We start from the raw sequence: 17,991 nt of genomic DNA, 5'->3' as shown, positions 1-17,991 counted from the left end.
AAATTGAACAGCGTAGGCCCCAGGACCGAGCCCTGGGGGACTCTGCTGCCCACTTCCCCCCAGGTCGAATATGACCTGTCCACCACCACCCTCTTGAGTACGACCCTTGAGCCAATCTGCAATCCATCTGACTGTGTAGGCATCAATGCCACAGTCGCCTAGTTTTTAATGAGAATGGGGTGGGAGACGGTATCAAAGGCCTTGCTGAAGTCTAGAAAGACTATGTCCACAGCAACACCTGCATCCATTGCCTTTGTAACCTGATCATAAAAGCAATCAGGTTGGTCTGACATGACCTGCCCCTAATGAAACCGTGCTGGTTGCCCTTGACCATCATCCCTGATGATTTTGCGCTATTATGCAATCTCCTCTCTATATACACAATGCAAACACACACAAATCAGAACGATAATATTTTTAAAAATAAAATTAAAATATGTTATTGTGGATGTTTGATTTTTAGTATATAATTTTTTTTCCGGCTCCAAAATGGCAAACCCCCTTCCTAAAAGGAGTACTGCCGGGGGCAAGGGAAGGGACTTCCAGTGGCACAGGTCAGGGTTAGGAGGCAGGACGTCCGGCTCCAAGATGGTGACCAGGGGGCAGGGTGCTTATCAAGGGGCAAGGCCATCGTTGCAGCTCTCAACAGCTCACCAAAACTCATTAAGTGGCCCTCCAGCTGAAATAATTGCCCAGCCCTGGAGCAGCTCCACTGATATCAATGGGCCTACCTTATATACTTAAAGTTAAGCATGTCCTTAAAGTACTTTGCTGGATTGGGCCAACATTATAAAGCTGACCAATATGAATGCAGTTGGAGTAAAGTAGATATGTATGTGCATGTTTTTAATAAATCTACAGCTCTAGACATAATGAATTTCCCATCATTAATGAACCATCTTTAAACTGACCAGAAGGATGCTGGGGATTGGACTGGATGGCCTCCATAGGTCCCTTCTGGCCCTGCTTCTTTATGATTCTATAATTCTAAGGCACATATTTTGATTTACTAACCAACTGTGAGAAACAACTTCTGTAAGCCTGTTTCTGCTCTCTTGAGAGAGTACTTAGGATACTCAGAACACATATTACCTAATCTTTACACACGTAGGACACTATATGACTACCTTCTAGGAATGGATAAGGACTCTAGCTGTACTGGGTCACAAAGCAAGAAGTGCGGGGAAATCTTGTATTTTCTACCTCTCTTGTGCTCTGGAATGTTTGTATTCAATAAACATTTTTTAATGAATTTTTGTATCTTTTTTGTCCCTATAATCAGTACATCTGATTCTGACCATGCCTAGGGTTAACTGAAGTTCTACTTACCTTTGATGTGTAGTTTTCATCTGGCTCAATAAGGTAAGTATGATTCCCATCATAGAACATTCCACTGTTAAAATCAGGAAATTTAAACATTGATTTTAAAATATTTCTAAAAAATTAAAACAATTTAAGCAGCTTGTGTTATGGTTGAGAAACTGAGAAATAACCAAAAAAAAAAAAAAAATGTAAAGGCATTTTGGGGATTTGTTTCTGAGTCCATATGCTAGTTTTGTTACTTGATAACCATATTTTCCCATTTCAAAATGGTAATTTCTGTCATCCTGAAAGACCCACACAAGAACTGCAGGACCTCTTCACGACCTTTCTAAACACAGAATGAAGTTCTCTCCCTGATAGAGAATACACCTTTCTTTGAAAACTATCTAGGAGGCTTGTCTCTTCATGTATGTCAGGAGTACAAATATACCTTTGTCATGCCCATATCAAGCTTATTAAGCTGAAATGACCCTCAGATTTTAACTTCTTAGGTGCCATAATTCTACCGACAGGACTGCCACATAATAATTACCAATTTTTAGCATGCCCTTAACAGTAGAAATGACTGCGAATCAAAGTGAATATAAACTAAGTGCTGCCAAATGCACAAGGTAAAGGAAACAAGTTCTTCTCCCCTATGAAGCTAATACACTTATTCAAGTTTTTTATGGGGAAAATATATAAAATATCATATCATGAAGTTTCTGCACCAATCCACACATCAGATATGAAAGCACCCCCTCTCTTCTGTGACTGTTTCGAGCCTGGCCTCCACCAAAGTGTGAGGGCACACCCCGAGGGCTACGCGCTGTGCTATTCCACAGGAAGACAAAACCTGCTACTGAACAATCTGGGGTAAACTGCAAAGGAATCTCTAGTCTTTTTCAGAAGTGAGCAACGTAGCCTCAGATCATTTAGGAAAAGGATTTTCCATGTATTTCAAATACTCAGAAAGCTTTCATGTACCCTAATGGTACTCCTCATTATATATACAGGTAATCTCTTTCAGACAAGTACAGCTGCTTTAAGGGCATCCACTATAGACATGACACACTGCTGTATACCCTGAAAAATCTGCTGTTGTGCATGCTCAGTAACCAATATGTTTCACATGAATGGGCACCAATATTCAAAGCTCCCAAGTGATGACACTCAGCTCAGTTCTAAATACAGGGAGCAATACAAGCTTTAAAGTATCACGGTAAATGAAGACATCCTCCCATAGTTAAATTGTATTGTTATGCATGACTGTTAACATGTAAATACATAGCAGAAATGAAATCTAACCCTATCCAGAGATCTTAAGCATACATACATCCTACTGAAGTCACCTGATATAGAAAATGTTAATCAACAGCATATTTAAAAAGTACATTTCTTACCCCTCCTCCATTCTTATGTTTACCTAAATCTGCCTTTCTTGCAATTTTGCCATATAGCAGCATATTGTGTGTTTCTGAAAGTAAGTTGAGTCAGCATTTCTTTTCTAAAATGTTCCTTTCAATGGTTTTAAATATGGCTATAAATATGAGCTGCATATTCAAACTTGGCACACACTAAACCACCTCAGCCAGGAGCTCAGCCAGGGAGCAAGGTGTTTTTGTAGGTCAAAAAGGACACTGATTTTTAAAACATTTCTATAGAAAAGTGTTGTATCTTTTTTGTCCCTATAATCAGCACATCTCATTCTGACCATACCCAATTGAGTAATAAAATGATGTAATTTAATTCCCATTTTTAAAGGCCCATAACTTCATGTGAAACTTTTAATGCTTTGCAGATTTTCATTAACATATTATACATTTGCCTAAATGGTGTATTTCAGATATATGTCTTAACAGAATTAGCACAGATTAACATATATAGACAAGTGGGTAAAAACACACATTTTATGGAATATTGTTTGGAAACACATCCCACACACCAAAATTAAGCAATGCTTCCATACATTATTTGACATAAGTATAATCTTCAAGACTGACCTAAGCCTCAATGTTCAAAGACAAAACTTGCATTTCTCTAAAGAGCCTTGTATTAAGATTTTTTCACACACCAGTCTTGATCTCTGATCGAACCACTCTTTAATAATGACAATAACATACCATTAGCAGCCCATTTTTTAATATTTTACCATATAAAACTCTCAAAATATTTATTTGAAACAGTTAATTTCTGTTTAATTCAATTTGGTCATAAAATTGCTATTTTTAAATTGACCACCAGTGGGCAGCAACATCATAATCCAGCAAGATTACCAATTGGATATTTGTACCATAGGCCATAAAATCCTTCCTTTAAATCAGGCCTAGCCCTGGCATGTCTATAATTATTCTGATATAGGCCTTCATTTTCCAAAAAATATGTAACAGTTTTCAAACCAAAATCATAATCCTAACTAGGTGCACTGTACAATGGACTCCTATATATACAGAAACACTGATTTCACAGGAGGGAAGAGGAATTTGCTGGACTGTGGCTTAAGAATACACATGAATATTTAAAATGCTATAATATTATTTAAAAAAACATTTTTCCATAAACTGGGATGTGCTATTAAGCATCCAGGTGCCTTTTGTTGTCCATCACATAGAGAAAACACAAATCTCCTTTAAAAAAACCTATGATAAAAGAAATGCATTATGGAGAATATGCATTAAGCTTATACTGCTAAAAGATGCCTATATTTTTCCATATTTCTATATTCTCAGATTACCAAGACAGACAGACAGACAAACAGACTCTTACATCATTTGACTGCAATAAGAGAAACAAAACGAAATAGTGATGTACTTCACACCCATTTCCATGGGTTTTTGAACAATTGTAAGAAAAAGAAACCCAACAGGGAGCAAGCAAAGATAAATGGACAAAAGTAATCCTAACAACATGCGTGACTTTTTCAAAAGGCTATGTTTTGCTTTTGAATCTCTGTATTACCTAACTGTTGCTACTGTACATCCAAAACAAGTAAACAAAAAAAAAAAGAAATCTTGGTTAATTTGGTGTTAAGATTGTAAAATTGTATCTCTAATTGATAGAATCACTGAAAAAGAAAAAAAATAAACGAGTATGAGAATTCTCTCATTCAGCTCTGCTACCTTCTTAATTTAACTGATCAGAGACAGACACCTCTAAAACTACTACAGACATAAACACCTATAGAAATCACAAGATAAGGTTATATAAACAATTCTGACACCAGTCTCACATCTGACCTATACCCATCACATCAATAATACAACTGCTGCTGCTAGGGTCCTGGGTGATGGCTGAAGAAAAGGAAAATGCTTGCATTAACACTTGCCTGGACAAAGAGTACAGAGCTTGTTGTTCCATTAAACGCATCTTTTCCAGTGTTATTCCTCCCAAGTCTACTCAAGAACAGCTCCAGCCCTACAGTCTTCACTAACTGATAACAATCTCTAGTTTCCTCTGCAACAGACAGACACTGGTTGGAGCTATTAAGATGTATTCACTAGCATGAATCTGAAGTACTTATTAGGCATCTGAGCTCCACTGAGGAAAATCACAATATAAGAGCTAACTGTGATGATGATGCAGCATCATAGCATCTGAGCTTAACACAACTCTAAAAAACACTGCATTCTCAACCAGGGTCCTGGAACCTGCCAGCCTATTCAACATAATTCACATCATACATTCTATGAAAGATTATTCACTGTTGATCTTAGCTGCTTGTATATTTATCTGCTTTAAGACCCCTCAGTAAAAGACTAGAAGTGAGGCTCAAAAATGAAATAAACAAAAAAAAATGGGGGGGAGAGAAGTAACAACTTATTATCACCTTGATCATGTAATTGCTTTAGAATGCACAGACTTAATACCTGAAGAACCAAAGAAAGGGCATAAAGAAACACTTACAATCTCTTTTCCCTTTTCTGCCTAGGTCCCCAGGAATTTACCAGCAGTTTGGACCTACAATCCAAGACCTAATGTTTCATTGTTAATGGAAGTCTTGAAGTTAACACCCTAAACTACAAATGCACTAATATGCTATGGCTCCTAGGTTGAGCTGTTCCTCATTCCTAAATCTTGATTTCAAAGAAGATAAAATAATGAAATCAGATGATTAGTGCAACGATACCAAACTTTAAAAAAATCAACAAATTTAACTGAAACAATATGAAATCTGATACTACATTTCAAAATGTCATACAGAAATTAAAAAATGGTTGGAGATGAAAAATAATCATATCAGTGAAGATCCCCATCGTATAAAAGTCCTGCCCTTTGGCAAAACTGGAGGGAAAAGAGCAGCTTATAGTACTGTTTTTAAATGTGGCTATTTGTAGACTGTTGCCACAGCCTCAGTATTGGAGCTTCAGAGAATCTGTAATTCCTAATGAAATCAAGAAAGGTGGTGGTTACTTAGTTCCTCTGAAAATCTGATCTTTAAAACAGGTCCAAAAGCATACTAAAAATCCCCAATAGTTTATCTCAGTGAGATCCTCAGATGGAAAATGCTATTAAATGCAACATTATGGTACTTACTATTAAAATGATGCAAAATTTAATTTACTGTCTAGGGTCTCATCTTATCATTCAGATTTACAGACAATTTGTCATATATCTTAAGCACCAGCTCTGCAGGTAAATCTCTATGGCTAGTGTCTTTGTGAATGAAAGGCAAGCAAAAACACAAATCACTGACATAGTTTTCTTTTATAAAACAAGTCATGATAAAGCAGACATATCACGCTACTTACCACAGTAAATAGAAAAGAACAAAATATCTTTTTAAGTGGTTAAACACAACAATGGTATTCAAGCAACACGTGTGTGTGTGCATGTGTAATATATGTATATTATGCATATACATATATGCACATCTCATTAAAAGAATAACTTGGGAAAACTTACTGAAGTCCATGGCATGTTGACAATGCAACAAACGATTCAGGATTTCCTCGAATTTGGCCCTGGTAATAGCAATGCTCTCCTCCCTGCAATTGAAAACAGAGAATATGAAACTACTGTGTCCTAGAACATCACATGCATGTCATGGTATTGCAGTGATTATGTTGCCAAGCCTGTCATCTTGGTGCCTAAAGTTCATTGTCACTGAGCATCAAGAGAAAGGAAAACTGCTGCAGAAAAAGAAAAACAGAAAACAATTAAAAAAGAATGAGTCATAAACATATCTAGTGTGCTGAACTGAAAGGAAACTAAGTGTACAATCAAATGAGAAAGGAGAGCAATGAAACATAATACTTGCCCTTTCCTTCTCGTAAATAATGAACACAGATGAACAAATAGGAGCTGAATCCTACAGCTGTTACTCAACAAAATACCCACTGAAGTCAGTGAAAATCAGAACTGGGTCCCTAAACCAAGCTAAAACTCTACCCCCACTAGAATTAATCATTATTATTAATTCATATTAATTATTAATTTATTAATTATTAACTTAGTAACTATTAATTATTAACTTAAAAGTTAACTAATTAACTTACCCAGCTCTGTTCTATGTCAGCTAAATCCTCCTGCTTCAGCAGAGGGGTCTTGCCATGGCTCTTAAAACTATAATACTTAACTACATATGGACATACTCATTTTTGGTGACAATAAGGGGCTCCCACCCCTATACAACTATACATGGGAATATTTATGAGCATTTATCACAGGGGAATGCATAATAACTTTTCATTTTCACAACCAGGCAATGACTTGAGTGAAAGTTTGAGGAAAAGCTGAAAGTCATTAACATGTCAAATTAAATGCACTCAGATTCTACCCTGCAAAACATTGTTCCATAAACAATAAACTCAGTGAAGATAGAAAACATTAGTAGCTTTTATATATCTTGGAAAGGAACTCTCCCTTGGTTTGGTTTTCTTTTTTTTTATGGGATCATCCAAATTGAAATTATTTTTTTAAAAGACTAATGATCTGAGATGGCTGAGTTTTCTGGGGAGCTGACTTAAGATGCCTTACAGGAACCTGTTTTCGAGAACACTGGAGCACTTTTTAGAAATAAAGCCAATCTCAGGCTGGGCATATAAAGTCGTTAGTCCACTGCAGAAATCTTCTCCTTAATATTTTATCGCCTTACTCAAAGACCTGATATCATGATATAGACCGGGGTGGGCAATTATTTCAGGTGGAGGGCCACTTACCCAGTTTTGGCAGGCTGTCGAGGGCCACGTGGGTAGCCACACCCCTTGACAGGTGCCCCGCCCCCTGGTCACCATCTTGGGACCAATGTCCCAATGTCTTTGGTCCCAAGACATTGGTCCCATGTCCAGGGCCTGCACCAGTGGGGCCAAAGCAGGGCACAGGCTGGCACGGGTCTGTGGAGCTGGGCTGGGCTGCACCAGCAGGGAGAGGCGAGAGCTGGCCCGGCTCCATAAAGCCCCTGGCAGCCAGGACCCTGCGCTCCTGCCACGCTGCTCTGGGCCCTGCCGGCACTGGCCCCGGGACACAGGTGCAGGCCCTGTGCTCTCACTGGCTCCAGCACCTGCTCACTCCCAGTGCTCCCCAGCCCCACAGTACAGATAGGGGGCAGTGCACAGCCCTGACCCCCTGCTCTCCAGCAGGGAAGAAGCTGGTGCTGAGCAAAGTGAAGGGCCACTTTTCCCCACGCTTGGCACCAGCTTGTAACCCGGCTCTGGCCTCGGCTGTCACGGCTGTGAACAGCAGCAGCAGCTGCAGCCCCCCCATGTTCTGCGCCAGGCAGTCTTGGCTGCTACTCCCTGCCCAGAGTGCGCACTGGGCAGCCCACAGATGGCAGTGGCAAATACGGCCCAGCACTGCAAGCAGGGGGGCCGCAGCTGCTATTGCCACACGCAGCCCTGATGGGCAAGCCACGCAGGTTGCGAGCGGCTGCAGCACAGGGCACCAGACATGGGGTGGGCAAGGGGCCACTTTCCCCGCACCATGCTTAGCTTTTCCCTGGGCTCCTTCCCTGCCGGGGTTCTCCCCTGCCCTTCCCCCCAACCTTCCCACTTACCTGAGGTTCTGGCACGGGACAGCCATGTGGCCCCAGGCCAGAAGACCCTCCTGGGGCTTCTGGCTGGGGGGGTGGGGCCGGGCGGGCCCTGCTGTTGTGGGAGCCCACCAGGCTTCTCCTGGACTCGATGATCTCCCGAGGTCCCTTCCAGCCCTAATGTCTATGAAATCTATGGGTCCTGCTGCCCTTGGTTTCTGTCATTCTGAACCAAGGCCAGAGACATACTAATTTTCTCAATTTTTTAAGGGCCTGTGGTCCGGATAGAATGGCCTTGCGGGCTGGATCTGGCCTGCGGACTGTATTTTGCCTACCCCAGTATAGACCTTAAAACAGTCTGTACCATATATTTGAAGGTAGGCCTTGTCACGCTCCGGCTGGGTTCTGCCAGCTTTGCCCAGCAACAGGTGCCACCAAGCACTCTCCTCGCGATCTGGGAAAGCCCTGCATGGCCCCTGGCCATGTGTTGGGAAACCCCGTCTGCATGGCCCCTGGCCATGTGCTGGGGAAGCCCCATCCCCTGTGACCAATGGGGGGCTTAAAAATGGGGCTTGTCATCTGGCCTATAAAGACTGGGGCGGAATTTTCCACCCAGCAGAGCAGGGAGAGCAGAGCAGCGTGCAGACACCAGAGCATCCATCGCTCGCTCAACTAGCTAGACCAGAAGCTGGAGCTTCCACCGCTCAGTGGGTAGCCCTGGCCAGCTTCCCACAGCATCTCTGATTTCCGAAGTAACAGGTTTGCAGGCCAGTTCGATTTAATCTCAGATGATCCACCGATTTATTGTTTTCGCCCTTACCCAACCCGAGATTCGATTTTTCGTCCCTCACCCGAACCGGGATGGATCGATTTGCTTTAATCATTTTGGATCCCTCGATTGTCTGTCGTTTGTTCGTCCCTCTCCCGAGCCGGGATGGGACAGGCAGCCACATTCAACACCGGGTGGTGTGTAAATAAGCGGATCCCCGATTCTTTTTGTTTTCGTTATATCCATCCCTTATTAGGACTGGGACTAAACTAAGTGTAACTGCCTGCACAGCCACATCTGCATCAGTGGAGCGCGTGTAAGAAAGGGACTAAATAAAAGAAAATATCTTGGAACTGCTGCAAGTCCGCCTCTCCCTCTCACTACTTAACATCAGGGGATAGAACCCACCGGGGCTATAGCCACAGCCTGGCTCGTGCCCTGCACAGGCCTCAGTTTCTAGGATGGTTACTGCTGTAGAACTACTTAATATGTAATTAGATAGATTGAAGACTTGCTTCTTTTCATGCAGAGTACCCTTATGAAAAAGTTTGAATCTATACTTCATTTTTATGCCTGTTTGTTCTTGTATTTTACACCATCTCTTATTTCCTCTATTCCTCTGACAATGGCAGCCCCCACTGCCTACCAGTTTCAGTCATGAGAACCTCTGTTTTCCATTGTGATGCCCTGTATGCATCAAGCACGCTCACCAAAATACTGTGTAAAGCTACCCTATCCACAACAAGTTCTCCATTGGATGTTTACAGGAAATGGTCACATTACACAAGGTAGATACACATTCAGTAGAAACTACTGCTATTAATGTTATTTATAATCTTGCAGTTTATGAAAAGAATAAAATGGAATAGATTAAAACTAGCTGTGTGCATGTCTACCCAATATAAGGGCATGCTCTTGTTACTGTTTGTCTCACTCCCACTGTTCTATTCTTTCCAGTTTTTTTATTATACCCACTAGTGGCATCTTTTTTTAATTAGCTAAGATACTATGGACAGGAATCATCTTTTTTTTCATTTGTACATTACTTGGCATAATACAGGGCTCAGTTGTGTGTAGGGCTTCAGAGCCTTCACGCAATAAATAGTAAAAAAGAAAAAAAACAGTGAGGAGTTAACACCCAAACAAATAATCAGCTAAATCACTGGTGCTTGACCTCTGGCCCATGGGCCAAATGCAGTCTGCAAAGACATGTTGTCTGACCCACAGAGCTGACCACACAGCCAGAAATGTGGCAGCAGGAAAGCAGTGTCAATTAACACTGTCACTGCTCCCCAACCACCAAATGTCCAAGCTCTGCCAGCCAGACAGCATGGCCCTGCTCATGCGGCTAGGGCGATGCATGTAATCTGGTACAGGGCCCAATCCATCACTGGTACAGGGCTGGGATGCAGGACTCCAGATGTGACCTCATCAGTATAGGGCTGGGAATAGGGCCGGGGTCTCAGCCAGGAGCTATCTTGTGCATAGGACCAGGGCCAGGGCCTGACCAATGTATGAGGCTGGGGTTCAATCCGGTGTTTGGGCCAAAACTGATGCAAGGCAAGGGCCATTCCAGCATGTGGGTCCAGGACCAGAGCCTGATGCAGCACACAGAGTTGGGGCCACATGCTGGACTGGCTCTGTGTGCTGGATCAGGCCTACAAACCGTACCTTGCCTGTGGACTGACCCCACACCACTCATTCACCTACGGGACTGAAAGGTTGTGCACCACTGAGCTAAATGAATTTTTGAAACACCTTATCATAAATATCTTTCCAATATACTTTTTGTTGAAGGTATTTCTAGGACAGGCATGTGGGTATGCAAATAATACTAGAAGAGATGGATGGAGCCAAATGGAATTTTGATTAGTTCTGGAAGGAATTTTGGTAATTAGTCAAGACTGCTTTAGCCTCATAAAAAGTAGTGGAATATATATCCGCAATGGTGCCTGAGGCTTACTTATTCCACAAAATGAAATCTATGTAACCAGGAAAGACATTTTTCATTCAAAATATCTGAGCTGCATAAATTATATGGCTCGAAAGAGTGTTTTGATCTCCTTAATGAGAATCAAATAAAATGTTCCATGATTGTACTCCAAGCGTTTTCATAATTCTTCAGTAAAATTATACCATAACAAATCTGTGGACAGAAATATGCTTTCCATCTACAAATCTAGAATAAAAACAGAAATAGCTGAAAACAATCTTACAAATGTTTTCTAGAAAGAGCATATCTTGGATGAAAAGGTTCTATTTTATTAATTCACTCAATTCAATTTGCTTATTTGCCAAAGGTCACATAAATTCCATTAGAAACATAAACAGGACTGAGATAACCTGACTCCAACAATATTTTTTACCACTGTAGAATGTTCTTCCTCAGATGTCAACATATAAGGGACAATTTTATGATGGGCTCCCTTCTTATTCTTGGAGACAATGCAGAAAGCCAAAAGAAGACTGGGTAAATGTATAGGTGTACCTGGAAATATCTGTTACCCATGTGTCCTTAGTTATAATGATCCGTGGAAATGACAGATCTTGCCTTCAAGACTCTCTTAAATCAGGAACCAAGGGCTTGCCACAATCACACATAATGATCACAGAGACAGACAGAATGGAGGAGGATGTGTCAAAGTGAAACTGTATGCACTCAGCATTTGAAAGGCCAGGGAGGAAAAGTAATTATTCAGTGCTGTCTGTTGGACTGTCTCACAAGATAAAGAGGACCTCCAGCAAGGCTGCCACCACACATGGTACAAATGGAAGAAAAGTCTGTGCAGGAATTTCCAAACTACGGTGCTACCTCTGGTAGTAATTTGAGTTTCAATTCTATCAATACACTTCAAAAATGTTTTTATGGTGGTGGTACATGAACCAGTAAACCTTGGTATCCCTGGTATATTGCTTAAAAAATAAATGGTATAAATCAGGACAGTTGGGCTAGACTCAGTAAGGATAGATAGCATGTGACCTTGGGCTAGAAATTTTCTCTTCCTTCACTAGAAATGTTTTCTTCCTTTGCCCTACAAAAGTGTTGAGTCTCAAACCATCACAGCTTGCAAGGAATACTAAAGTGCTTTGATGGAAAATGTTATAATAATGTAAGAACTAATGTAACAGAATACATAGTATAGCATCAGAGACTATTGAAAGAGCTAACATAATCATAGAATCATAGAAATTAGAACTGGAAGGGACTGCAGGAGATCAACTTGTCCATGTCCCTGCTCAAAGCAGCACCATCCCCAACCAGATCATCCCAGCCAAGACTCTGTCTAGCCAGGTCTTAAAAACCTCCAAGGACAGAAAGTCCACAGCCTCTCTCGGTAACCTGTTCCAGTACTTTACTACCCTCCTCGTGGGATACTTTTTCCTAATATCTAACCTAAACCACTCTTTCTGCAACTTGAGACCATTGATCGTTGTTCTGTCATTTGGAACCACTTAGAGCAGTTTAGCTACATCCTCTTTGTACCACCCTTCAGGTAGGTGAAGGCTACTTTTAAATCCCCCTTCAGTCTTCTCTTCTCCAGGCTAAATAAACTCAGTTCCCTCAGCCTCATCTCATAAATCATTTGCCCCAGCCCCCTAACCATTTTCAGAGCCGTCCACTGGACTCTCTTAAATTTGTCTACATCATTTCTGAAGTGCAGGGCCCAAAACTGGATGCAGGACTCCAGATGTGACCTCATCAGTATAGGGCTGGGAATAGGGCCGGGGTCTCAGCCAGGAGCTATCTTGTGCATAGGACCAGGGCCAGGGCCTGACCAATGTATGAGGTTGGGGTTCAATCCGGTGTTTGGGCCAAAACTGATGCAAGGCAAGGGCCATTCCAGCATGTGGGTCCAGGACCAGAGCCTGATGCAGCACACAGAGTTGGGGCCACATGCTGGACTGGCTCTGTGTGCTGGATCAGGTCTACAAACCGTACCTTGCCTGTGGACTGACCCCACACCACTCATTCACCTACGGGACTGAAAGGTTGTGCACCACTGAGCTAAATGAATTTTTGAAACACCTTATCATAAATATCTTTCCAATACACTTTTTGTTGAAGGTATTTCTAGGACAGGCATGAGGAAGAAGCACTTCCCTCAATCTGCTGGCAACACTCCTATAAATGAGCATGAATATCTGCATTCATCCCTTAACAGAGACACTCAGAAAGATCAGTGCTCTGTCCCTCACTCTCTGTCCCACCCAGATCTGTAAACTGAGAGAAACTGAGGAAAATCCTGAAATTCAGACATTCTTGAAAATCTTTTGGTGGCATTTGATTATTAATATTTTTCATAAAGGTAACATTACATTTCAGTAAACAGTGGGAAGAGGTTTATTGTTTTGCTTGTTTTGCTTGCTTTGTTTTATTTTTAAGGGGAAGCCTAATTACCTCCTTTTTAAAGACAACCACAGTATCATCCTGCTTTCCCAAACAAATATTAATATACCTCAACAATCCAAACTTTTTTCTTGGTCTTCATCAACCACACTGGACAAGGATCTAGCTCACTGGTGATGATGAAGTGATTCAGTTCCCTTAATGTAGTTATGCTATTATCTAGTAAAGAAGAGTGAAAATTTGCACCATGTTTGTCTTCCCCTGCTCTAATACTAAAACTAGTCAGTCAGATCAGTCTGACTTCTAGGGCTCTTACTAGAAAATTCTCTATAGCAAGACAATGACCGACAATTCTGGTTTCGTGATTTTTACATCCTGCCCTTTCCCAACCAGTGCCACAGACACCCTGACCAGTTATGCTTCAAGAGTTTTGACTAATACTATTGTGGAAAATAAAAACAACTTCTTTGCCTTCCCAGTATGACTGTAACCATTCTCCATGCTATTGCCAATGTAGTACAGAGCAAGTTTTCTACCACGGGCACTGTGTCCCCATCCTCTGCTGCTTCTTGCAGTTCCCTGCAGTTGACCCACCACTGTGACCTGGAAAGATAACATGGACAAGGAGGAGGTGACGATGTATTGATTCTGGTAATTAAAAATTAGTATAATATTCTGTAAGAAATCTCAGGAAGACTCAAAAGCAGGATCAAGTAACACAATTAACCATTTTGACAGGAGTGAGGTTATGCCCTAACATCTGTGCTTATACATATTACCATCAGTTTGATACTACTTACAAAATCCTGAACTGCCTAGGTTATAGTACTAAAGAATATTTTAAAATAACATTACAGCATGGCTTTTTAGAGTTGAAAGGGCATCTTGCATGGTATCTACATGGGTACATAGTTGGTATATGGTAACACAAAGTAAGATATGCAGTTAGCCATTCAGCCTATGTTAGCCCAGAGTAGAGTGGTTAAAAAGTTTCAATGCAACACTATGGAGAGAAGAGAGATAGGACTCCATACACAGTAACTGCATCAGTACAGAGCGGAAAGGTTGTAAACCATTTTTAAGACAATGGTTTTAGCCGGCACAGTCCTCACTCTTGCTTCTGCCAGGTGGTCTTTATACCAGCGATGGCCTATAATATGCTCTACAAAGCTATCATTTAACCAGGAAGGTATCAGATACCATAAGGCACTTCATCAGTTCTGAGTAGCAGGAAGGTACTCTGCAGGGTCACAGGATGCTTTTATTACCTGAGTCCCATGCTCTAAGTGCCCCAAAGATCAGTGCCTGCACCATCACAACGCACCCCTTTTTCCTCAGGGTAACAGCCAGTAGCCTGTACTTGAACACCTGTCACTCTCAAGCTTCAGAGAAAGTCTGCTGGTGGTTTTCAAACAGAATGGTCATGTCAATGATCAGGATCCTTTTGTTGTCCTCCTCTGTTACAACAATGTCCACATGCTGCTGGCTGTTACAGCCTGGGACAACATGGCTCACAGCAGCTGTCAAGACAGATGCTGAGATGGCCCTCATCAAATAGTCCTATACAGTGTTGTGGTGGAGTTGCCATGCTCTTGCATGAGGCTTGAAGTTATACAGTGTGTAGGGCAGGGTCTCACCCTCCTAGCTGCACTTCTGGCACCTCTTATCCCAGTAGTCATAGCAGATGGTACCATTGAGTGAGAAGCAGATGGAAGGCCCCCATGGATTAAACACCAGTCTGAAAAGTGCATAAAGTTTCTGTGAAGCACAAAGTGGTTACCTCACCCTGGCCAGGTTTTGCCTTCAGGTCACTGATGTACTCAGCCCACGTGGCAGTCTTTCAGGAAGCTCTCCAGGCAGGGCCTGACTCAGGAGATAATGGTGATTCAGTTGGCAGATGGGGCTGGGAGCAGCTAAACCCCCAGCTCCTGCCACTCCTCTCACAATGTCCAACAGCAGACAATGTGCTTGTCGAGGCACAGCTCCGCTCCGCATCAAGGCAAAGTCCCTGCCATCTCACCCAAATTCACCCTCCAGCAACCCACTCAAGAATGTGGCCAGGTAGGTCATTCTTGGACAGTGGCCTAGAGATCCTCCTCTTGGTGGTTTCTTTCAGGACACCACCAGCAACGGTGCTCACCAGGTTGTCCAGGCAGCTCAGGAGGTGGAAGGTATGGGTGACAACTGAAATGTCACAGAGGTCTCCCATGCAAGGGGCTTTGGCGGCATCTCCTCCCAACCCAAGTAGGGGATGTGCAGGATATGGAAGAGAAAATGTCAACCTACCTCCATTTGCAGTAATACACTGCCCTTCTCTTTACAGCAGAGAGTTCCTTAGGGATCAGCTAATGACCAGCCTATTATCTGTCCACAGCCAGCTAATGATTAGCTTTTTAAAGAGCTAGCCATCCCAGGGTAACTGGCATTTAAATTATTGCCCTCAGTAAGCAGTGCTATTTAGAAATTCTTGAAGTCTCTCCAAGTTTTAACCCAGAGATAACTGAAAACAAACATTCAGATATCTGTATGTTTTCTGATTATTTAAGTGTTTATTTTTGAAAGGGAATGACTACAAACAAGGATTCAAATTAAAACCTTGTAAAATTGAAAAATATGTCTGGGATACTACCTCACTACCTCCACCTTAAAACAGGTTCTGGACTTAGCCTATGTTGTAATCTAAGCTCCCGAAAGGCAGGTATTGTGAAGGTTTGAATAAATATCTTTATTGTAGAATTAATGAAATTTGAAATCAAAATGAGTTACCTTAGGTCAATCTTAGAAAGACAGTTTTAACATTAGGGATGAAACAGCATCACCAACATTGTGAAACGCTGCATAAAAAAATGTGTTTCAAAGCAGTGGGCACAATTATTTGAAAAAAATAAGTACATGCTTTTAAAAGTGCATGCATGACAAAGGGGTTATTACAGATCTACTTTGGTTAGTCTATAAAGTGCAATCTACCCTGCTTTCTAAAAAGGTGTGATGCACACAGATGCACTATCATTGAAAATACTGTCCTATACATGGCTTACAATAACCACTTTCAGCAGCAGATGTGTGCTATTAGACTAGATTTCAGATTCTGAGATCAAATGAGGTTTTGTGTTTATTGGTCAATAGCTACAGCTAAGATGCTCTGTACTCAGCTGGAGGATGTGGATGGTTATTTCATTTGTCAGCACACTGCCATCTGGCCAGGGAGCTGCACTAGCATCTACTAAGAAAATAGCCTTTTGATTTGCTTTCTTTCAGTGTCAGAGAAAGAATGGTTTTAAGCATCAGGGTGGATGGAGGAGAACAGGGCAATTTAAAGTCTCCTTCTACCCTTTAGTGTCACTATCAGTGTTAACTCAATGGAGTCTCTGCACTTCAGCTATCGCAAGGGCAGTCACTATGCCAGGTTAACAAAACAGGGTGTTTGTTTAACCATGTAACTACTACTAAAGACATTGCTCATCTTGGGAAAAAAGATCCTAACTCCTGTGCTGTCCACAGAGTCCAAAAACTAAAATATCACTGGAATGCTCCTGCTGCCTCAGATGCTCAGAAGTGAAGAAAAAGGAAAAAAGAAAAATATTAATTGGTTAACACTCAAGAGTGAAATCCTTGCTCTTATGAAATCACTGGCAAAATTCCCATCAACTTCAGAAAGCCCAGGATTCTAAAGGCAGGGCATATTTTAAACTTGTCATGCCCTTTATTTCCATGTCATTCTTTTTTATTATTATTATTACTTTTTACCTTTTTCTTTTTTAGGCCCAACTTTACAACAATGAAAAAAAATTCTTAATGAAACAGTTCTGGTGTTGCTAGGTTTTGGAAGAACAATTACTAGAAGAGGGAAGACAAAGTAATTAAACCTGCATTATCCTTATGTAAGTCATGAACTTAGAATCTTGCTCAGAAAAGACTCCTGCTGACAATGGATGTCACCTTTATTTTTTTACATTCCCAGTAGCAGGATTCACATAGAAACTAAACTAGTAATAATGCATCAGCTAATTTTTACAAGCCTATTTTAATACCACTTGTAATCCTACAAGACCATTAGGTTGAAAAGATATAATATACATGAGGGCTGAGCTAGAGGAGTTTTGCATTAGTCCCAGGTACCCCACAGAGGGCAGTACATTTTACTGAAACCCAAAAGAAAGTGCCTATTGCAAACAAAATAAAATGGGAAATACTGGGTGCATCTACACGTGAAACTAGTGTGAGACAAACTCCAATTACAGCATGTTGAGCCAGGGTGGCACAGCCCTGGCTAGCAAGGGGCCCAAAAATTGCCAGCCTGGAGCTGCTCCACCCTGGCTCAGTGTGCTGCAGAATGGCTAGCTAGGGCACAAGGGTGCTACAGTGCAGGGCTAGCCAGCAAGCAGCCCCCACACTGTAGCACCCTTGAGCCCCAGCCAGCCACAGGCACTGTCTATACATGCGTTGCAGCACACTAAATAACTCTGCTGTAGGACAGTACTTTTGTTGGTCAGTACTAGCCTATGGTAGAGTGAGTTAGTTTACTCCAGTCTAATAGCACTGCACGTGTAGATGGTGACGCTTTACTAGATAGCTAATTAGTCTACTCCACAATAAAGCATCTCG

General features: G+C 41.7%; 1 protein-coding gene across 1 annotated transcript in view; it reads right to left on the bottom strand.

Moving 5' to 3' along the window:
• The window catches only part of ADAM22 (ADAM metallopeptidase domain 22), a gene marked incomplete at its 5' end in the record, with an annotated part of 198,603 nt that overhangs the window by 85,186 nt on the left and 95,426 nt on the right, over positions 1–17,991 (bottom strand). Inside the window, 2 exons of the mRNA XM_019532849.1 lie at positions 1,330–1,393; positions 6,205–6,287. Coding sequence (XP_019388394.1) covers positions 1,330–1,393; positions 6,205–6,287 — 147 coding nt within the window. The remainder of the gene's footprint in view (positions 1–1,329; positions 1,394–6,204; positions 6,288–17,991) is intronic.

Source organism: Crocodylus porosus, unplaced genomic scaffold, assembly GCF_001723895.1.
Source record: "Crocodylus porosus isolate Cpor-Errol unplaced genomic scaffold, CroPor_comp1, whole genome shotgun sequence".
NCBI classification, from domain to species: domain Eukaryota; kingdom Metazoa; phylum Chordata; order Crocodylia; family Crocodylidae; genus Crocodylus; species Crocodylus porosus.
Note: the sequence above shows the minus strand (reverse complement) of the source record. Positions and strands in the feature narration are given on the sequence as shown.